The sequence below is a fragment of the Hylobates moloch genome, unplaced genomic scaffold (assembly GCF_009828535.3).
Source record: "Hylobates moloch isolate HMO894 unplaced genomic scaffold, HMol_V3 SCAFFOLD_7, whole genome shotgun sequence".
Taxonomy (NCBI): domain Eukaryota; kingdom Metazoa; phylum Chordata; class Mammalia; order Primates; family Hylobatidae; genus Hylobates; species Hylobates moloch.
In genome coordinates, this window is record NW_026652282.1 from 90,144,627 (window position 1) to 90,166,538 (window position 21,912).

At 45.2% G+C, this 21,912-nt stretch overlaps 2 protein-coding genes across 4 annotated transcripts in view; one reads left to right on the plus strand and one right to left on the minus strand.

Moving 5' to 3' along the window:
* ATG4A (autophagy related 4A cysteine peptidase) overlaps positions 1-14,313 on the plus strand; it is a 59,815-nt gene extending 45,502 nt beyond the window's left edge. Inside the window, exons 7-13 of one of the 3 annotated variants that reach the window (XM_032757440.2) lie at positions 1,092-1,171; positions 1,798-1,985; positions 2,107-2,185; positions 9,468-9,613; positions 11,427-11,483; positions 12,621-12,729; positions 13,285-14,313. In XM_032757440.2, coding sequence (XP_032613331.1) covers positions 1,092-1,171; positions 1,798-1,985; positions 2,107-2,185; positions 9,468-9,613; positions 11,427-11,483; positions 12,621-12,729; positions 13,285-13,355 — 730 coding nt within the window. In that variant the 3' untranslated portion in view covers positions 13,356-14,313. Of the gene's footprint in view, positions 1-1,091; positions 1,172-1,797; positions 1,986-2,106; positions 2,186-9,467; positions 9,614-9,846; positions 10,579-11,426; positions 11,484-11,545; positions 11,630-12,620; positions 12,730-13,284 lie in introns of those variants that run through there. The other 2 variants (XM_058441617.1, XM_058441618.1) reach the window with 2 other exon arrangements.
* Positions 14,314-16,328: 2,015 nt separating this feature from the next.
* COL4A6 (collagen type IV alpha 6 chain) overlaps positions 16,329-21,912 on the minus strand; it is a 155,472-nt gene continuing 149,888 nt past the window's right edge. Inside the window, exons 37-39 of the mRNA XM_058441339.1 lie at positions 20,099-20,290; positions 19,096-19,382; positions 16,329-16,894 (exon numbers count right to left, since the gene is read on the minus strand). Of these exons, the coding sequence (XP_058297322.1) occupies positions 16,634-16,894; positions 19,096-19,382; positions 20,099-20,290 (740 nt within the window). The 3' untranslated portion in view covers positions 16,329-16,633. The remainder of the gene's footprint in view (positions 16,895-19,095; positions 19,383-20,098; positions 20,291-21,912) is intronic.

Below are 21,912 nucleotides of genomic sequence, written 5' to 3' on the forward strand. Positions count from 1 at the left end.
ACTTCTGACCTTCTGATCTGCCCGTCTCGACCTCCCAAAGTGCTGGGATTACAGGCGTGAGCCACCACGCCTAGTGGAGATTTTTTTAAAGAATGTAAATGGGTTCCAATTCATCATGATCATTAGCATTAAAAACAGCATATTATTATTATTATTATTATATTATTGTTATTATTCTGGGGAAAGATAATACATTAAAATGAATGAAATACAAGGGTGATGGTGGTTAACCTCTTCCTGGGAGCTACCTGGTAGAGAGAATGTGTTTTCTTTGGTCCAGTGAGACTGAGCTTTACCCACACACCCCAGAAGTAGCCAAGTTAAACTTGGCCTCACTTAACTGGCAAGGGAAGAAGAAGGAAAGGGAGAAATAGGCAGGGTACTTTACACAGACCTCAGATCATCTCTCTTTTAAAGGGGTTTTCTTTCTAATATACCATAAAGTCCTGCAGTTCAGCATGGTGGCTCTCTTCAGCTGCTGACCAGTAAAGCTTGGCACCCGAGTCAATCTGCAGCCTATGTCACTTGAGAGGCATTCTCAGGGCAGTTGGGGAACAGTAGAAGTGATCTCTCTCTCTCTCTCTCCCCTCCACCCACTGTCTCTATCTCTGGGTTTACCTGGAACATATTCTCCATATTATCTATGATCCCAAACAAATATCTATTTTTTACGGACAGCTTCCTTTTAAAAAGTTTTTTTTGCAGTTTCCCTTTTGTAAAATAAAAATTCAGTAAGTCAGAATGTCTTTTATTTAAGAAAACAAAGTCTCTTGGGATTTTGAGAGCAGATGCATGGGTAACTTTTCTTTTTTCCCCAGTAGGTGTCCCATCATTTTGTGAAGGAGACTTCTCCAGGTTGTAAAGCAGAAACTTCTTTTTGAGGTTCAGATACAGTGACTCTGTGGCATTCTCAAGGTCTCTAGACATGGAGCATCCCAGAGCTCTGGCAAAGAAGCCAGAGCTGACCTGAACACCAGCTTTTCTGTGGCTCAGTGTTTGGTGACTTTAGGAACACTGGGCATAAATTGTACTGTTTTCTGCTGATATTTCCATCTTCCCAAATTGTGACTTCACTATACATTGCTTTGCAGAAAACTTGCTTTATTTGACGAATGGAATTCCTTGGCTGTTTATGTTTCAATGGATAACACAGTGGTCATTGAAGATATCAGTGAGTTACCAGCCTGTTTAACTTCCCAGCTGATGGGTGATGAGTTCCTCCCTCACCATTCAGAATTCTGGGGCTCAAGAGGGTCTCTCTGGTCTTCCCCACCAGGGCAGGGGAGCTTAGGGGAGCACAGGGCTCTGATTGTCTTTCTTTTCAGCTTTCTGAGAGGGAGAACACCATTAGAGGGGCCTTGCTCCTCCTCAGTGAGGTACCACACTCCTTCCCTGCAGAAAATACAAAGTGTATATAATAAAACCACCAGTAGATCTTTCATGGAGGCTCACCCTTGTCCAGGCATGTGATTTCTGCACTGAGGAGTGAGAGCAACCTAAAGATACAGTCCCTGTCTCAAAGGCCCTGGCAGACTTGAGAAATGAGATTCTTCCAATGAGCCCAGAATCCCTATTGGGAGCTAAACAAGTACCCAGTGGCCAGAATGAAGAGCATGAGCCCTAGAGGAATGGCCTGGGCTTCGCGCAGGCGGGGAGTCAGCTGAGCCCTGGTGGCAGAGGAGGGGGCCTTCTAGGCAGGGTAGGGGGCATGTGAGGTTCCCCTTAGTTTTGATATTGGAGTATCTTCTAGGGCTGAAGACTCCTTACTTATCCAATGTTCTGTTCTTCCATTTCTAGAAAAAATGTGCCGTGTCCTTCCCTTGAGTGCTGACACAGCTGGTGACAGGCCTCCCGATTCTTTGACTGCTTCAAACCAGAGTAAGGGCACCTCTGCCTACTGCTCAGCCTGGAAACCCCTGCTGCTCATTGTGCCCCTTCGCCTGGGCATAAACCAAATCAATCCTGTCTATGTTGATGCATTCAAAGTAAGTCACTTCTTTCCCTGAGCCCATTGCTGCCTGCCCATCACACCGCCATCTCAGCACAGAGATCCGTGAGCAGCAGTCCACAAGTGAGTTGAGAATCTTGCATTCTCTTTCTCTCCAGGAGTGTTTTAAGATGCCACAGTCTTTAGGGGCATTAGGAGGAAAACCAAATAACGCGTATTATTTCATAGGATTCTTAGGTAAGAAAGGAGGAATCACAAGTAAGTCATTGTGGGCTAGGGGAGGGCATGGGGACAAGGTTTGCATGGGAGACCAGGCAATTCCAGTTAGTGGGTTCCCATCTAGCCCAGGAATGCCGCGGCCTCTGGTCAGCTCCTTCTGTCTCCAGCCTAACTGATGGAGAGTGATATTTCTGTGTGCCTGATGGAAAGCAGGTCCAATTTCAATGCCTTTACTTCCTTGCTTCTTGATAAGATGGTTCCATTGCTTTCCCACTGGATAGCCCCAAGGTCATAGCATTGCTCCAGCATGTCTCTCTCCTGCCTGTGGGGCCCAGGGTGGTGGCATTTCAATCCCTTGGCTTTGCCAATATGTCTTATTAGGGCCTGCTGGCTCATTGTTCAGAGCTGTGACAGGATGGGAATTGGAGGAGGCAAAGACAGAAGTATCCCTTTCCCGAGAATGGGGGCTAAACCTTAAAACCACTAACCTGTTAATGTGGACCCGAGCAAGCAGCCCAACATTCCCTGCATAGGAAGGCGCCTCTGGAAACCCAGTCTCTTTACTCACTAGTTGTGACCGGAGACATTTGAGGTCCTTGGTACACAAAGTAAGCTAGCTTAGTGCTTCTGAAGCTTTAGCATGCACATGAATCACCTTGAGAGCCTATTGGAGTGCAGGTTCAGTAGGTCTTGGGTGCGGCCTGAGTTTCTGCATTTCTAACTAGGTGGTGCTGATGATGCTGCGGGTCCACAGACCACACTTTGCATACCCAGGGCCTAAACACCTGGTTAGTGTTGAAGAGCATGAATTAGAGAATGATGTGGCCAGGAAAATTTGGTACAGGACACCTGTTGCAGGGGTGGAGTGGTCTGAGACTTGGCCTCAAGAAAGTTATGAGGTCAGATTGGTTGACAGACAAAGGAGAGCTACAGGAGTTACAAGGGAATGGCATGAAGGCACTTGCAAAGGACAGGGTGGAGATGGCCTTAGTCATCCTCCCCAACACATCTCCTCTTGGACATTCAGGGAGGTGAGGTGGGATGGGAACAGACACGTGGCTTTGCATGCCAATTCCCCACTTGCTAGCTGTGTGACTTCAGGAAAAAGATAGCAATATTCAGTCTCAGCTTCCTCTTATGTAAAATAGGGCTAATGCCTGGCTCGCCCTGTTGTCATCTTACAGTAAAGTGTTCAGCAAAGATCCAGGCATATAGGACAGTCACTGAAAGGTGGCTGCACCTTGCTTTACCCCAATACCTCTTTCCTTTGCCAGCCCCTTCTTCCTCTGTTTAGGCTGGAGTTGTGGAGCGGGGCGTGGGGATTGCACAACTGCCTCTGCTCTCTCTAATGCTGCCATCTATTGGTTGAGCCCAAGAATTACAGCTAAATGGAAAATGTGGAGCCTGTAAAGGCTTTTATTTTTCTAAGTATAAAACCTAGTATTTGGAGTTCTGCAAAATCAGATGCCCTCTGTTCCTAAGCATTTGGGTTCAAATAAAATGTTGCAAAAAATAGATTTCCAGTTGTTCATGCTTGACTTAGTCCCTTCAGGCAGCTATAACAGAATAGTATAGACTAGGTGGCTTTATAAACAACAGAAATGTATGTCTCACTGTTCTGGAGGCTGGAGGTCCAAGATCCAGGCACTGGCAGATTTGGTGTCTGGTGAGAGCCCACTTCCAGGTTCATAGATGGCTGTTTTCTTGCTGTGTCCTCAAATGGCAGAAGAGGCAAAGGAGCTCTCTGGAGTCTCTTTTATGAGGGCACTAATCCATTCATAGGGGCTCCACCCTCATGACTAAATCACCTCCCAAAGACCCCACTTCCTAATACCATCATATTGGGGGTTAAGATTTCAACATATGAATTTTAGGGAGACACAAACATTCAGTCCACAACAGTGTTTGAGGACAACTTTGAAACAGATTAGAAAATAACTTTGGAGGAATCTCAGTGAATAGTGTATGTGATTCCTGGGTGCCCTGGCCTCCGTATCCCAAGTTACCTACAGAGAATTTCTCCAAGATGGTGTAGCCCTCCTGTTTCTTGAGGCCACCGGGTCAGGGTAGCTTCTGTGAAGTTTGACTACTCATTAAAAAGATGTGGGCAATCCTCAGTTCTTTAATACCCCAAGACAGAGGTTCACATAGTGCCCATTTGCCTGTTAACTTTTATAAGTCCTTTGTGCAAACTTCACTTGAGGGCTTTAAGTCCCTCTGACTCCCCTTTTCTGACTCACACCCTTACTGTTTGAGGTTGAGTGGTCCAGATTGGCAGAATGTCTGAAGGGAGGGAAGAGATGCAAATTGCCATTTTCTAAATAGTTGTCCTGTTCCAGAGACTTCGCAAAGTATATTATCTCTCTTACCAATAAGTCCAGTGTGTTTGCTACTTTTTGCTCACTGGATCCAGTCAGCACAATGTCATCAATGTAATGGACCAGTGTGGAAGTGAAAAGCGATCAAGGTCTCTCCAAATAAGATTATGACACAAAGATGGAGAGTTCATATACCCCTGAGGTAGGACAGTAAAGATATATTGCTGGCCTTGCCAGCTGAAGGCAAATTGCTTCTGGTGGGCCTCATGGACAGGAATGGACAAAAAGGCATTTGCCAAGTCAATAGCTGCATACCAGGTACCAGGAGATGTGTTAATTTGCTCGAGCAATGAAGCCACATCTGGTACAGCAGCTGCAGTTGGAGTCACCACTTGGTTAAGCTTACAATAATCCACTGTCATTCTCCAAGATCCATCTGTCTTCTGCACAGGCCAAATGGAAGAGTTGACCTGGGATGTGGTGGGAATCACCACCTCTGGGTCTTTCAGGTCCTTGATGGTGGCACTAATCTCTGCAATCCCTCCAGGGATGCAATATTGTTTTTTATTTACTATTTTCCTAGGTAGAGGAAGCTCTAATGGCTTCCATTTGGCCTTTCTCACTGTAATAGTCCTCACCCTACCAGTCAGGGAGCCAATGTAGGGGTTCTACCAGCTGCTAAGTATGTCTATGCCACTTATGCATTCTGGCACTGGGGAAAGTACCACGGGATGAGTCTGGGGACCCATTGGGCCCATTGTAAGTCGCACCTGAGCTAAAACTCCATTAATTACCTGACCTCCATAAGCCCCTACTTTAACTGGAGGACCACAATGATATTTTGGGTTCCCTGGAATCAGTGTCAGCCCAGAGCCAGTGTCCAGTAGGCCCTGAAATGTCTGATCATTTCCCTTCCCCCAATGCACAGTTACCCTGCTAAAAGGCCGGAGGTCTCCTTGGGGAAGGATGGGAGAGCAATTCACTGCATAAATTGTCAGTAATATAGTGAGGTCCTTCCTCAAGGGGACCCGGCCTCCCCTTCATTCAAGGCGTTCTGGGTCTGTAAACTGGCTCAAGTCTGGAAATTGATTGATGGGCTGTGATTCTCTGTTTCTGTAATTCAGATTAGTCTTCGACCTAGAAGTTTTCTGCTTATATGAATTAAGTAGGAATGCAGTAGGCTTCCTATCAATTTCACTTCTAGGAACACCATGATTAATTAGCCAAAGCCAGAGCTCTCCACGAGTCAGACTATTCTGATTGCAGTAGTCTGAAAGCAATAGTCAGACTATTGCTTTGCCTCTGCTGTCCATTACGGTAGCTACGCCCACCTTGCCTTTGATGGTTGAGTGCTGCCACTTGGCCCCTGCCACCTCAGGATCCAATTATTCCCATTATATTTAAATTTTGTAGTTGAGTGACGCAGTTCCCACTGTTAGATCTGACATACAGAGAAGAGCAATTACAGTACTCTTCGAAGATGCATGTTCTGCCCTCACAAATCTATTTTGCAAGGCATTGGTCAAGGGTATATCTTCTGCACCCTCCCAGCTGGGATGAGTAGGTCTGAAGTGACTAATCCACTCCACCATCCCAGTCTCCCTAAGCCTTTGGATCCCTTCCACTACATAAAACCAAGGGAGATCAGGCATTTCCATCTCATTCACAGTGGGCCATCTTTTAATCCATATTTCAGCTAACCAAGCAAATAAGCTATTAGAACCTTTTTTAACTCCCCGAGCTGCAACATTAAATGCAGAATCTCTAACAGAGTGGGCCCAAATCAATAAATTCAGCCTGATCCAACTCTGTGTTCGTTCCACCATTATCGCACACCCTTAATATCCATGCCCATGCCTGTTCTCCAGGTTTCTGTATGTAAATTAGAAAACTCAAGCAGTTCTTTTCGAGTATAGTGCACCTCCTCATGGGTCACACTCTCAACCTCACCTCCAGGAGCCCACCAGGACTTTATTTAAAGTCTGGAAGCAAACAGGGGTGTTGGGGGTGGCTCCTGAGGAGAATCAACATTATCTTGCCTGGCAACTGCCTCAGAGGAGGCCATCACTGTTGCTTCAGGCAGCACAGGGTTTATCTCCTCAGTCAAAGGTGAAAAGGCTGATGACAGCATGGGCTGGGGAGGGGATGTTGCCACTACTGGAGATGGGGAAGCTGTTTCTTCCGGCAAAGAAAGTTCATCAGAGTTTACAACCTCAGTGTCCCCAGCTTCATCAGGGTCCTCCCACACATTCCCATTCCAAGTTGCAGGGTCCCATTCTTTTCCAATCAATGCCCTCACTTTAACAGTAGACACCTGGCGAGGCTGTGCATGCACCTTTTGTTGGAGGCCAGTCACTCTCATGATAAGAGCTTGTGTCTGTTTTTCCACGATTTCAGCTCTTCTCTACAGGAGATAAGACTCTCACTTAGGGCAATCTTAGCAGATTTTAGGTTCAATATCTGCTTCTGAAGCCTGGAGCTAGAATCCCTGAGTTCATCATTTTCTTTCATCACTTTGTCCACTGAACTTAGGAGCAACCAAACAGCTTCATTATGTTCCTTGGTTTTCCACGTATGGTCAATTGTATTATATATAGTCACTGAACTCCTTGCCTCTCACGAGCAATGATTCAGGTGTGCCAAATGCATTTATTTTGCATAACTCTCTAAACAGTTCACACCAAGGACTATCAGTGTTCCCTATACTGTTAGAAGTACAGTCCTTAGCATTTTGGGGTCTAATCATATTAAATAGCCAACTCTAGAAACCCCAAAACCAATGAAAGAACTCCATCCTTAATATTCTGTTCCTCTAGAACAACTCCTGGTACCAAAATCTGTATCAGTCAGGATTCTCTAGAGGGACAGAACTAATGGAATATATATATATATGAGTTTATTAAGTATTAACTCACATGATCACAAGGTCCCACAATAGGCCATTTGCCATTTGCAGGCTGAGGCACAAGGACAGCCAGTCTGAGTTCTAAAACTGAAGAACTTGGAGTCCAATGTTTGAGGGCAGGAAGCATCCAGCATGGGAGAAAGATGTAGGCTGGGAGGCTAGGGCTGTCTCTCTTTTTCACATTTTTCTGCCTGCCACCCTGGCAGCTGGTTAGATTGTGCCCACCCAGATTAAGGACAGTTCTGCCTTTCCCAGCTCACTGACTCAAATGTTAATCTTCTTTGGCAACACCCTTGCAGACACACCTGGGATCAATACTTTGCATCCTTCAATCCAGTCAAGTTGCCACTCAGTATTAACCATCACACAGAGGGAGACCCTGTCTCAAAAAAAAAAAAAATGATGCAGCTTGTAAAGCTCCACTCCATGCACATCCACACACGCACACACACACACACGCACACACACACACACCACCCATGGGAAAAGGTCCCGGTCAGAGTCAGAGAAGATGTTATTATTCCCAACACCTTAACTCCAAACATCCCATTAGATGACTCAGTTCTAACCCTGTTTTGGCTTTCTGTTTTCTTGCCTACAACTTCCTTTCCCTCAGACCTTTCTGTGGTCTTAGGTAGGCTTCCTTCTAGCCATCTTGGTTGCTCTTTAGTGTAATCTGAGGCTTTTTCAGTATCACTGATCTTGCCCACCTGTGGTCTAGGGGAAAAATATCTACCTTGACTTTCATAAAGCAAGTCATATGGGGGGGATTGATTTCTATATACTCTTACATACATTTGTAGGAAAATACTGTTGATTTGCAGTAAAATATTTCTCTGGCCACTTTCTATTTGTATTGTGTTTTAAGCATTTCACAGAGGTGAAATCTTCTGGTCCTTGTAATATACCATGAGGCAACTAGAACAGGCCCAATGACCCTAGTTTAAAAACAAGAAAATTAAGACAGAGTGAATTAAGTGGTTTGTCCTTGGCTTATGATAGAAAAATGTTAAACTTTTCATGAGACTTCAGAAATAAACATATTCTTTGCCAACAGAAACATGTAGATGTGCCCAACACAATCCTGGATACCAGAGGGAGTCTTTGGGGCATCCCTCCCTACCCCAGTCTTTGGCAGCAGATAGCTCTCTCCTTGCTCGCCTGATGTAGCTGAGCACACAGAGAACCAGACGGCCCTCAGGCCTGGACAGTGAGGCTGGGGTACCTCTTAGGCACTTTTGCCTCCTTAGCCTGTGGCTGATGAACATTAGAGGGACTCTCAGCCCTTTGAATATCAGGTCAAAGCAGAAATTTTATTATCCTAAACTCCTCCCATGTTATTTTGGGCCTAGACTTTTTCGATTTAATGAAGCAAAGCTTATATCTCTTGTGTCAAGGTCAGTCATCTCAAAGTGAATTTTCCCAGTGAGCTGTATCTGTACTGATGTTAATGTGACAAAGGCAGTGCTTTCTGACAGGAACTTACTAACTTGCTAACTAATAAGTACTAACTTGCTAGCTAATCAGGACCAGAAGTCAGCTCACTGGTTTCTCATCCATAAAGAGTCAGCATTCCCATTGCATAAAAAGTCAGCATTTCTTTTGAAGGTCAGAACCTCCTCCCTTACCAGAGGTGCTTTCTGAGCGTGGGGCTGAGAACCAGCAGTCTAGCCTGAGATGCTTTCCAATGTCAAAAGAGGCAGAAAGCTCCCTAATGGTACCTGGGCCCGCAACCTGGTGACTCCACCTACCGCCTCTTTGCTACTGCTGCTCACAGAGCCTGCCATGCCATCTGTGGTCTCTCATTCCCACATTTTCTCAAACCTGTCACTTTCCATTTTCGGACTTGGACTTTGAGGAGATGTAAATGCTAGGGCACATCTTCTCATTGAATGATAAGATTTGGGCACAAGTGGCTTCCTTTAAGCATGCTCACCCTGGCTTCAGGCTTTCTGTCATTCCATTCTCATTGTCACCAAGGGAGGGGTTAAGAGAACCAGAGTGCCTCCTCCCAATGACAGCAGTGGGGCCTGGACCGGTAGTCCTTTGAAGGTTAAGCATATCTCCTTCAAAACAGGTGATGAGCTCATCTTCTTGGACCCTCACACAACCCAGGCCTTTGTCGACACTGAAGAGAATGGAACGGTTAATGACCAGACTTTCCACTGCCTGCAGTCTCCACAGCGAATGAACATCCTGAACCTGGATCCTTCAGTTGCATTGGTGGGTATTCGTGGGTTGGGTGGGCCACGAGATAACGATGTGTACAGATTGGTTCCCTGGGAGTTATCCAGATTGCTAGGTAGGGAGGCAAGAGTATGTTTGCTCACAATCCCCATTAGAGGCAGTAGAGTGTAGTGGGGAAGGAATGGACCCTGGAGCCAAACTGCTCCAGTTGGAATCTTGGCTCTGCCACTTACTAACTGTATTACTCTGTTCTCCCACTGCTAATAAAGACATACCCGAGGCTGGATAATTTATAAAGGAAAGATGTTGAGTTAACTCACAGTTCCACATGGCTGGAGAGGACTCCTAATCATGGTGGAAGATGAAGGAAGAGCAAAGGGATGTCTTACGTGGTGGCAGGCAAGAGAGCTTATGCAGGGGAACTCTCATGTATAAAACCATCAGATCTCATAAGACTTATTCACTACCACAAGGACGGTATTGGGGAAACCACCCCTATGATTCAGTTATCTCTACCTGGTCCCACCCTTGACACGTGGGGATTATTACAATTCAAGATGAGATTTGGGTGAGGACACAGCCAAACCGTATCACTAACTACGCACTTAGGAGGAGTCACTTAATCTTTCTGAGCCTCGGTCTTCTCATCTCTAAAATGAGGAAAACAATAGTTCCTTCCTTATGGGGTTGTATGAGGTACGATGCATGTAAGGCACTTAGCACTGGGCCTGGCACATTGTAAGCATTCTATAAATGTTAGTTACTATCATCTTCCCCCGTTTCCTTCTTGTCCTCAAATTATTGCTACCCAGGCACAGGGAGGAAGATGGGATATCACTAGGGAGAGATAAGGGAGCAAGATGCCCTGGGTGCACACAATCGAGGAAGCTGCAGGATTTTCTCCCAGAAGTATGGTTGGTGTCTACACACACTGAAGGGGCATCTGCCTGTGAAGTACCCAGTGGTTCTGAGGCCTGTCTGCATCCTCTCCTCCAGTTTAATCCAATTGTCAGTATACCAGTGACCAGGAGCTGCAAGGCCTCCTCTTGTGAACCATTCTTTTTTTTTTTTTTTTTTTTTTTTGAGACGGAGTCTCGCTCTGTCGCCCGGGCTGGAGTGCAGTGGCGCAATCTCGGCTCACTGCAAGCTCCGCCTCCCGGGTTCACGCCATTCTCCTGCCTCAGCCTCTCCGAGTAGCTGGGACTACAGGCGCCTGCCACCACGCCCGGCTAATTTTTTTGTATTTTTAGTAGAGACGGGGTTTCACCGTGGTCTCGATCTCCTGACCTCGTGATCCGCCCGCCTCAGCCTCCCAAAGTGCTGGGATTACAAGCGTGAGCCACCGCGCCTGGCCGTGAACCATTCTTTCACTACTCTGGGATGGCTTTGAGGTTGAGAAAGCACAGACTGATGGTTCTCTCTATTCTGATAGATAATTTCCTGAAGGTCAATGCCATCTTCTTAAGTATTGCCTCTAGCTAAAAGTACTATTTGGCTGTTGTTTGTTGGCTTAATTGAATGTTCTTTGGAGATGTGTATATTTGTACACTGAAAGTAATGGAATTAACCCTACACTTTGAAGATGATCTTCAAGTTAAAATATCTCGCAGCATGAGGAAAGAGGGAAAGGGACAGAGAGCAAGGGTGAGAATGAGAGCAAGACTGAGAGAGTGATGTGTATGTCTGAGTAAGGCAATGAGTGATGAGAGAAGAGCCCAGGCAGTCTTCCTCCTTTATTGCTGAGAAGTCACATCCACAGAGACTGGCCCACATCCTAATTCTGGGCCAACAGCTCCATTGTGCAATACCAAGGGTAATTCTAAGTCGTGTTCTTTTGCTTTCCCCCAAGGGATTTTTCTGCAAAGAAGAAAAAGACTTTGATAACTGGTGTAGCCTTGTTCAGAAGGTAAAGCTGTATGTTTTTCTTAGTCTGAAAAATGAAGTTACTCAATTTTATTCCTTTTCAAGGTTGTTTTTCATAGTAAAAAAAATCCTACTCTGATACGACTTTACTGCAAGAGAAAGGAACTAAGGCAACAAAGAAACTATCAGGTGTGGGGAATTGTGCATAACTTCGGGGGAACTGAACAAAAATTTTGGTTTGAAATATGCTTAGCATGTCAAGGGAGTGATATTTTTAGTGATGAAACCCAATGTTTTATCTCATTAATAGAGAATTATTTTCTAAAGGCAATACTTAACATTTTAGAATGCAGCAAAAGTGTATTTATGTCACATTTAAAGGTGGAATGAGAATTTTCTGATAAGACTATGCCTTTTATTTTATTTTATTTTATTTTATTTTATATTTTTTGAGACAAAGTCTCGCTCCGTCACCCAGGCTGGAGTGCAGTGGCGGGATCTGGGTGCACTGCATCCTCCGGCTCCAGGTTCAAGCAATTGTCCTCCCTCAGCCTCCCGAGTAGCTGGGATTACAGACGCCCACCACCACACCCAGCTAATTTTTGTATTTGTAGTAGAGACAGGGTTTCACCACATTGGCCAGGCTGGTCTTGAACTCCTGACCACAGGTGATCTGCCAACCTCGGCCTCCCAAAGTGCTAGGATTACAGGTGTGAGCCACCGTGCCTAGCTAAGACTATGCCATGTAAATTAGGATATATACCATACATGTTGGACTGCCTCTGAAACCATGCCAATATGTAGCAATAGTCTCTTGGGGCAGATTTAATTTGACTAACTGACATTTCTTTGGAGCCAATGCTTCAGGAACATGTCACCCCTAAAGTGAGCTGGACCCATGCATCTGGCACAGGAATTATGCCTCATGATGGAGAATAGGCAGTGAGTGCTGGCCTTCATCAGATACTCCCCCCAGTGTCCTTCCTTCCTGGCCAAACAGTATCTAGAATTGAAGATGGCTGGGTCTTCAGATGGTTCAAGTAGAGGATGCATGTATTTTCTAGGCCCCTGTTTTCACCTGGCAACCAGCAGACCACTGTCTCAGGGTTTGGGGTCAAAGATTGCCAATTAGAAATATTGTGACTCTGAAGTATTTAAAACTGTTTCGTTATCTCCCCAGGAAATTCTAAAGGAGAATTTAAGGATGTTTGAATTAGTTCAGAAACATCCATCACACTGGCCTCCCTTTGTACCTCCAGCCAAGCCAGAAGTGACAACCACTGGGGCAGGTAAGCTGTTGTTCAATGGCTCTCAGCTAGCAGACCCACGTATAGCAATTGTTTTATGAGAAAGAAGGAATTGTGGCCCATGCTTTCTGTGGACAGTAAAATTTCTACTCAGCTGGAGTAATAAAAAAATGACGCTTCTGGTTATTTTAATCTTCCGACGACTTGATACTTACCAATTTCAAAGAATGAGAAAAGAAGAAAATGAGCTCATTGCAAAAGTTCTATGCAAAATCAAGATGACTAGGATTGCTTTTTCATGGTCTGGTTCAGAATAGCAAATTGAGGCCATTGATAATTCAAAGGTATCTTGAAGGGCTTTCAGAGCCTTGGCCACATCACCGTCGTTAGGTTTATGTAACAAGTCTGGCTATTTTGAGTCTTTATAGATAATTTCTAATACTTGGCAGTAGTTCTAATTGTAAGTCTCCTCCACACAAGTCTTTCTTTAGTAAAGCAATTAAAAATGCTTAGTCTTAACTACTGAGTAAAGTATTGATTGACCACTTCAACCCAAGTGTCAAGCTTTTCTTCTTTCTCATTTCCGTATTCTGATAGAATTCATTGACTCTACTGAGCAACTGGAGGAGTTTGATCTGGAGGAAGATTTTGAGATTCTGAGTGTGTAGAATCCTGGGAACTCAACTTGAAGGTCTGTCTTCCATCTGGCACCATAAAAACATGAACTTTTTACATAAAACTTTTCTAGTCAGCAAGTGCCTGATATGCCAATAGCATACAAACTCAATAGCAATCATGACTGAGCCAATCACTGTTTCTCAGAAAAACAAAACAAAACAAATGACGGTAACCCTTCCCCAGAAAGAAATAGAACAATCGTGGATCCTAGGAGCAGAGAGATGAGGAGTTCATTGCTTCCCAGCTTGTCTTATATGGCTACAGCAAGTCTTCAGCTGCTGCAATGAGGAAATGGATATCTGGAAGACAGACAGCAACTCTCAGCTTGCTTCAAGCACCAGCAGATAAGAGATAGTCAAGCTGTTCTTCACCCTTTCAGATGTGACCTCTTTTCGACTAAATACTAAGCAGCAATCTGTTCTCTTGCTCAAATAATAAAGTGACTGAATCAGGGAGGAAAAGGTTCTTGTTAAATTATTTGATTGTGTAGTTGAAGTAATTATAATTTATATCAAAACGTTTGTCAGAGAAACGATGTCAAATATACACTTCTTGATCTCCCTTCTATTTGCGGGAGTCTTACTATTTGATGGGTCACTGTCCCCATTCTTACTGATACTTTTGTCAGATATCACCCTGTCCTTAAATCATGATCACTTAAATCAGGGGTCAGCAAACTTTTTCTGTAAAGGGCCAGACGGTAAATATTTTGGGCTTTGCAGGCCACGCGGCCTCTGTCACATCTACTCAGCTCTGCTGTTGACATGCAAAAGCAGCAATAGACAATATGCATGTAAATGAGCGTGGCTGTAATCCAAGAAAACTTTATTTACAAAAACAGGTGGAGGGCTGGGTTTGGCCTGCAGGCTGTAGCTTGCCAATCAGTGACTTAAATTGTTGATTTTTGTTTGATAAATTAAAAATAAATTGTGTTTGAAGTATACGCTACTTGGTTGACAGCCATATTTAGAATTATTCACGTGGTGAATTACACATTTAATCTGTGCATCATATACAATTCCAAACCATTTGAGGACTAGCAACATAATAGGTTTTAAAGCACGTATTCATCAAATTAGCTTTGCTAACCACTTTCCCGTGAGGATGAACCTCAAGCCCCAGCAATACCTTCCCATTTTCCTTTCCTTGCTCCCTTAACTTGCCTGCATTTCACCCCCATCCTTAATCAAGTCCCTAGGAAGGCCAGCAAGTGGAAGCTAGCACCAAACCAATCTGCTTGTTTCCTTAGATTCCATGTTTTTCTTTTTTCCCCAGTATATTCCAATGGTTCAAAATTCAAACGATGTAAAATGATATTCAGTGACTTGTCTCTCTCTGATAGGTCAGTTCCCTCCCTTGGAAATTCCTAATGGTATTAATTTCTTGTTTATCCTCTCAGAGGATGTATTTTATACATGTATAAATATATGCACACACACACACACACACACACTCATACACACACAGCTTGGATTTGATTTTAATGACTTTAACATTCTCTACTTTTGTTTTATCTACAAATGATCCTAAGGCCACAGAAGTGTGACAATGCCTTTCTTGAACTCTTTTTTTATTCAAAAAATTTATTTATTTTTATCAACCTACATCATGCTTTGATATGTTGAACTCTAGCGTGTGACAGGGATAAAAGCAGGCATGGCCTTATCTTGAAGCAGCTTATGGGTTTGTTGACTATTAGAGGACTGTTTCAGCCCTTTGACTTTGATCATCTTCTAATTTTTTCCTGCCTCAGTGTTTTGTTATAGAGTTCAACTTGGCAGTCACAGAAACCTCTCAGGCTCTGAGAGGGACTCATAAATTGCAGTGAGATGGACATTAGAAAAGTTTTCATAAAAGAACATCAAAAGAGTCACATGATCAGATTTCATTTATTTTATTTGCTATGTACAAAACTGACACCATGCTTATTACTCAGGAGGTGAAGATAACAGTAATTCAGATTATACTGATTATGCTTTGTCTGTATTGGCACAGTTTATATAATACTTAAGGAAACAGAATCACCTGGAAGGAATTGCCTCATGTCAACACAGCTAAGAGTGTTCTGGAAAACTGGTAATTAAAGAAAATGGCTAAAACAAATTCTCCCAAACAGAATACAATGTACTGCATAGCCAATTCAGGCTTGCTTTAGGTCTGCTAACTGCTCAAGAGAAGAGTGTGCTAGATTTTTATGAGGTTTAAAAAAACATATTAAAATAGTTTAATAGGCTACCTGTGAAAGAGCAATTGGATAACCATTTAACAGAAAGTCTTTAACATCTTCAGAATACAAGGAAACCAACACTGTGGCTTCAGTTTGCCACATTGCACACATCTGGATGGCATTTGGAATAAACAGGGACTTCCGAGAAATTGGGATGTGGGATTTACCTTTTTGTTCCTGGAGTCAAAAGCAAAACTCACACATCCTTATGCACCCACCCCTCTACTCCTGGCCCAGGAAAAAAGGCTGTCATTCTCATTTCCTTTGATAGGCTTGGCCACATTTGTTGCATCCTCTGCTTTACTTTGAACTAGGCCACGTCCTCTGTCTCTGGCTGGAGGGGGAGCCGGCAAGGAGGAGATGGTTTGTCTAGGACCATATGCCATTAATGACCACCACCCCCAACCCAGCTGCTGGCCTTCAAGCCTCCCTAAGCCGTATGGGGCCCAGTCTTGCTCATCCTAGAGAGAGCTAAAGCTCACCCTGGGCTACTGGGTGGCACCTCATTTCAATTCTCTTGCCTGCCCTAGACACAGTGGGCCTCCTTGAAGAGTGAGGACTTGCCCTGTGCAGACTTGAGCCATCCATGAATGTTCGGTTAGACAATTTAAGTGTGGAAACACTGGGTTCTGGTTTAAGCCAAATAATGTGTGCTGACCTCTGTACATGAAGAAATGACTGATGAGCGATTAGGAAGAGCTTTCCGATCAAGACAGTGAGGAGAAAGCTAGCAGTCTAAGACAGCGGTGGCCCATCAAATCTTTCTGAGGTAGCCGTGAATAGTCACACAATCATCCAAATCAAACAGTAGCACCAGCTTGACAGAAACGGGACAGCAGATCTCAGCAGGGTGGGCTCATCTCTGTGGACCCAAGGGCTGGGGTGACGAGTGTCTGGTAGTCTAGCCCAAATGAGACTCCAATGTACAACTTGACAGATAGGCAAAGGGGCTCAGGCCTTCCTTCTTCAGACCATTCAGGTTTGTGAGGTGACTGTTGTGAGGGGCAGGGGAGGGCAAGGGGCAGAGTGGCAGGTGCCACCCTACAGGCTTTTCATACACACCTGGCAGCGACTGACTCGCGTGTGGAGCTGCCCAGCTTTCAGCGTTTCAGACACAGGCAACTCCCCAAACTGCTGCCTCTCCTCCACTGTGGTCAACCAGAAACTGTACTTGTTTGCAAAGTAGTGGCAGGTGCCTCGGGCACCACTGCACTCGATGAAAGGAGTGGCCCGAAAGTCCTCTAGGCAGGAGCCAGGTGAGACCAGGGACTGGCCTCCACCCTCGGCACCAGCGGCAGTGTGCTGAAACAGACAGGAGATTAGTGCGTGAGCTGTGCCTGCCAAGGGTTGGTGTGGGGAAGGGATGGGTGCTCCGCTGCTACAGGGGCACATGAGCTCCATTCCTAAGCCCTGGTTCCTTGTCTCAGCCCCTACTTCAAGCCAGCATACCAAGAGCTGTGTTTTAGGGGCAGGGGCTGCTTGTCCTCCCTCATAGCAGCTTTCAGGGCCAAGAGTGCCCCCCTCCAAGCTCCCTAATGCCCTCCTAACCCATTATGTGGGCAATGACTACATGTCAAGCAGCAATTCCCAAACTGCTACTGTCCCACTGGGTTCAGAGGTGTGTTAGGTACCCCCTTGCAACATTTCCTCAGACAAATGGATCTGAGAAAAGCTGAGTGAAGGAAAATTCAATAGGCTTCTGGACTGCAGTTCTCAGAGCCCTCTCTCAACCATGCATTGTACTCTAAGAAGGGAAAGGAGGACAGTCCAAAACCTACTGAAGTTCTCCTTAATTTGTTGTATTTGGCCCAAATGCCCTGGCCCTCACCTCGAGGGCTCCCTCAGTATTCAGTTTCAGGGCTACACATGAGCTGGTGGTCTTCAGTTACTATTCCCATAGACGGCAGCTCCTGTCTCTCCACACTCCTGCCTGCCTCTCTTCGCTTTAGCTGGGCTATCATCTGGACCACAAGGAGATAGAGAAGAGGCCTAATACACAACCGTGTCAGCAAATGGCCAATGAGACAAATGCCCAAGTTGGCACACAGGGACTCCTTACTTTGCAGAACTTTGCAAGAGTGAGAGTCTCCATGGGACCTTTCAGGTGACCTTTCCTGACAACTGAAGCATCAAAATTTTCCTCACTTTGACCCTGAGAATCAAAAGCTTTCTAAAACGCACACCACATTTTCCTGCTTTACTAAGTAGCAGACAGTAGGTTATTTTAAACTTTGCAGATGAATCAGGCTCGGCATTGTGAATGTCAGTTTTTGTGGGGGATGATTATGCAAGAGCCCCATACCAAGGGGTACAGCCCGTAGAATCCTTGGGCCTCCTTTGAATTATTTTCTCCTTTTTAATAGGTATGTCTCATTGCTTCAAGATGTCTTGCTAGGCAGCCCAACTTCTCACCCGTACATATCTTCAGGAATAATATTCTAGTATGTTAGAATTAATGTGTAAAGGAAGAGTAAAGAGATTCTGAATAAGGGCCAAGAGCCCTCCCATAAGCAGGGCACATGAGATTTAGTACACAGCGTTTGTACCATTTCCTGTGGAAGCTCAGGGGCCTCTTCTTATTTCCCGGTCAGGGTGGTGGACAGGACAGAAGGACAGGTGAGGTGATTCTGTATTACATTGGGATAAACTGTCCAATGTCCAAAGACAGAGCATAACAAGGAAAAGTACCTTTCCCCAGGTAGGTACGCTAATGTTGGGGAGCCTGCAGCTTTGGCCACTTTTTAAAGACACTCTCTCACCATCTCACCCTTGGCAATTCAACAGAGAAGCTCTGGCAAGGCAGAGTACTTCAATGGGTGCCACAGTGATTTTCCCTGGGGGATGTCCTGACCCTAAACCTGAACTTTTATTTGAAGAAACATCCCCAGGTATTCACAGGATGTTATGTGAGGGACTTGATGCCTCTTCTGGCCTGCAGATATTCTTTTTCTTAGCAAGATACACAGCATGGCTGGCCGCTGCCTTCGCACCGAAATGGAGAGGCAGCAAAAATACCAGCAAGGACATATAAACACAGCATGCACTCATCAAAGCCTTTTGGGAGGAGATGGCAGAGGCCAGAGGGATCTGGCAGGGTGGAGAGAAGAGGGGACAGTGCCATGGCTGGGCTGATTAGTGAGACTGTGTCCTGGCCCCGAGTGGTGACAGCCTCTCCCTCACTGTCCTCCCAGATCTTAGTGTGTTTTGCTCTTCCCTTGGGTGTGGCATAACTGAAGCGGGCATGGAGACTGCGGGGCATTGACCTGTGACTCACAGATATTCTAGCCCCTGAACCACTGGGTGCAAACTGCTGTCTTTCCCCTACACCCATAACTACCTGCCATTCATGCAGAACTGGGTTCTCCATTCTTTAGCCAAGCCCAGTCCAAGCATTTCTCTTCTTTTCAAACTCTATGCTTTCTACCTGGTGTCCCTTGAGCCTGGGAACCAGTCCAAGGGACCCTTTGCCTCCAACTGGGGGAGGGGACAGTGCAGGACCTTACCATGAGGAAAGAGTACCCAATCCAGAGGCTGCGCCAGCCCAGGGGGCACTGCGGGATGGTGATGTCCTGGCTGTGCACAGCAATGGCTTGCGAGGGTGCCTCACACACAGAGCAGCGGCTGATGTACTGGGGAATCTGGGTCTGGCTGACAGGCATCATGGGGATAGGGGCGGTAGTGGAGAGCCAGTAAGATTTATCATTGCGCCTGGCATAGTGGCACACCTCGTTGATGTTGCAGTAGATGAAGGGCATGGTGCTGAAGCGGGGCAGACAGGAGCCAGCAAAGCCTGGAAGGAGAGAAAGTGGGCAAGGGCAGGGGAGGTCTGGCTGAGGGGCTTTGACGAGATGGTGGTTTGGGTTTACATCCAACCACTTGCACCAGACTGAGGCAGCCCTCTCCTTCCAATCCTGTAACATTGTACATGTGCCAAAGTGTGTTGATCAAATTCTATTTTAAATGCACCAGGGAAATTTGATAATAACAAGAATCTTTTTATAAGCTGTATAATTCTGCCCTAATTAATCTGCTTTGAACGAAACAGCATTTAATAGACTGAGTCTGCTTTTAAGATTTAGCACACCTGCAGACAACACAATTAATTCTCAGGTAATCATCATTGCCCTGCAGGTCATATTATTATTATTACTACTACTAACTGCTAATATTTAATGGATGCTTAAATGCCAAATGTTGCTCTGAGCAATGTACATTGGGTGATTGATTCATGCAATCTTTCCACCAGCCTGTGTGATAGGTACTAGAATTAGCTTTGTTCCATTAAGGAGGAAGCCAAAGCCTAGAGAGGTTGAATAACTAATGCAGTGTACACAGTTAGTAAGTGATAGAGCTAGGATTTGAACACAGATCCACCTGACTCCAGAGCTGATGCTTGTAACTCACTACACAACAGTGGACCTAGAAAGAGCTAGGAGAAGAGAGGGGTTGGCTGTTGGTGTTTGTGGGGACAGGTGACCAGGGCTGGCTGTCAGAGCTGGTACCTACCCAGGTCCTGGTTGTGGGCTTTCTCTTGCCCCTCCACAAACAGTAAGCTGTATCCCACCCACAGCTGGCTCATCCCGATGGGACACAGGGGCACCTGTTCCGACTGGCTGTGCTTTACCAACGTGTAGCCCACTCTCACGCTCTGGCCAGGCATTCCAGGCATCCCGAAGGGGCCTTGCTGCCCTGGAGCTCCTGAGAGAGACAGAGCATAAAAGGTGAGTGTGGTGCAGCTAATGATAACATCAGCTACTCACACTGTACCACACATTGTCCAAGGCATGTTATACACATGTATTATCTCACTCAATCCTCACGATGACCCTGGAAAATGGTATTACCACCCCAATTTTTAGATGAGGAAATTGAGGCTCAGATGTCCTACAGCTAGTAAGTGGTAGAGCTACAACTCTATCTCAGATGTATCCAGCTACAGACGCCCCATTTTTCAAAGTACATTGTTAGGCTTCCTTCCCATAGCCACCTGGCCTTGGGGTCGCTCTGAGTGGGGATTAGGGTGTGGAGAGGGATACTTCTCATGTCCAGCCTTGCAGGCCCTCATAGGAGATAACTATGTAGCTGCTGAATCAGAGGCATCGAAAGCAGAGTTAGGATTAGCAGGGTAAAATCTTGCCCTCCTCTCCTGCCCATGACAGACATGACAAATCAACTGCCACAGTTTCCCACCGAGCCTCTGAACTGTTCTCTAGTCAGGACAACTAATTTGTCATCCCCAGTATAAAGTGGGACACAAATAGAAGAGGTATATGGACAGCCACACCTTATCTCAAGTGTTGTTATCCCTTGAACATCCCCCTCCCAGTGTGTGTCAGAATCCCTGGGTAGAAAAGGGGAGGTACTGGATCCCTTCCTTACACCTTATACAAAAACTAATTCAAGATGGATTAAAGACTTACATGTTAGACCTAACACCATAAAAACCCTAGAAGAAAACCTAGGCAATACCATTCAGGACATAGGCGTGGGCAAGGACTTCATGTCTAAAACACCAAAAGCAATGGCAACGAAAGCCAAAATTGACGAATGGGATCTAATTAAACTAAAGAGCTTCTGCACAGCAAAAGAAACTACCATCAGAGTGAACAGGCAACCTACAGAATGGGAGAAAATTTTTGCAACCTACTCATCTGACAAAGGGCTAATATCCAGAATCTACAATGAACTCAAACAAATTTACAAGAAAAAAACAAACAACCCCGTCAAAAAGTGGGCGAAGGACATGAACAGACACTTCTCAAAAGAAGACATTTGTGCCGCCAAAAAACACATGAAAAAATGCTCATCATCACTGGCCATCAGAGAAATGCAAATCAAAACCACAATGAGATACCATCTCACACCAGTTAGAATGGCCATCATTAAAAAATCAGGAAACAACAGGTGCTGGAGAGGATGTGGAGAAATAGGAACACTTTTACACTGTTGGTGGGACTGTAAACTAGTTCAACCATTGTGGAAGTCAGTGTGGCGATTCCTCAGGGATCTAGAACTAGAAATACCATTTGACCCAGCCATCCCATTACTGGGTATATACCCAAAGGATTATAAATCATGCTGCTATAAAGACACATGCACACGTATGTTTATTGCGGCACTATTCACAATAGCAAAGACTTGGAACCAACCCAAATGTCCAACAATGATAGACTGGATTAAGAAAATGTGGCACATATACACCGTGGAATACTATGCAGCCATAAAAAAGGATGAGTTCATGTCCTTTGTAGGGACATGGATGAAACTGGAAATCATCATTCTCAGTAAACTATCCCAAGAACAAAAAACCAAACACCGCA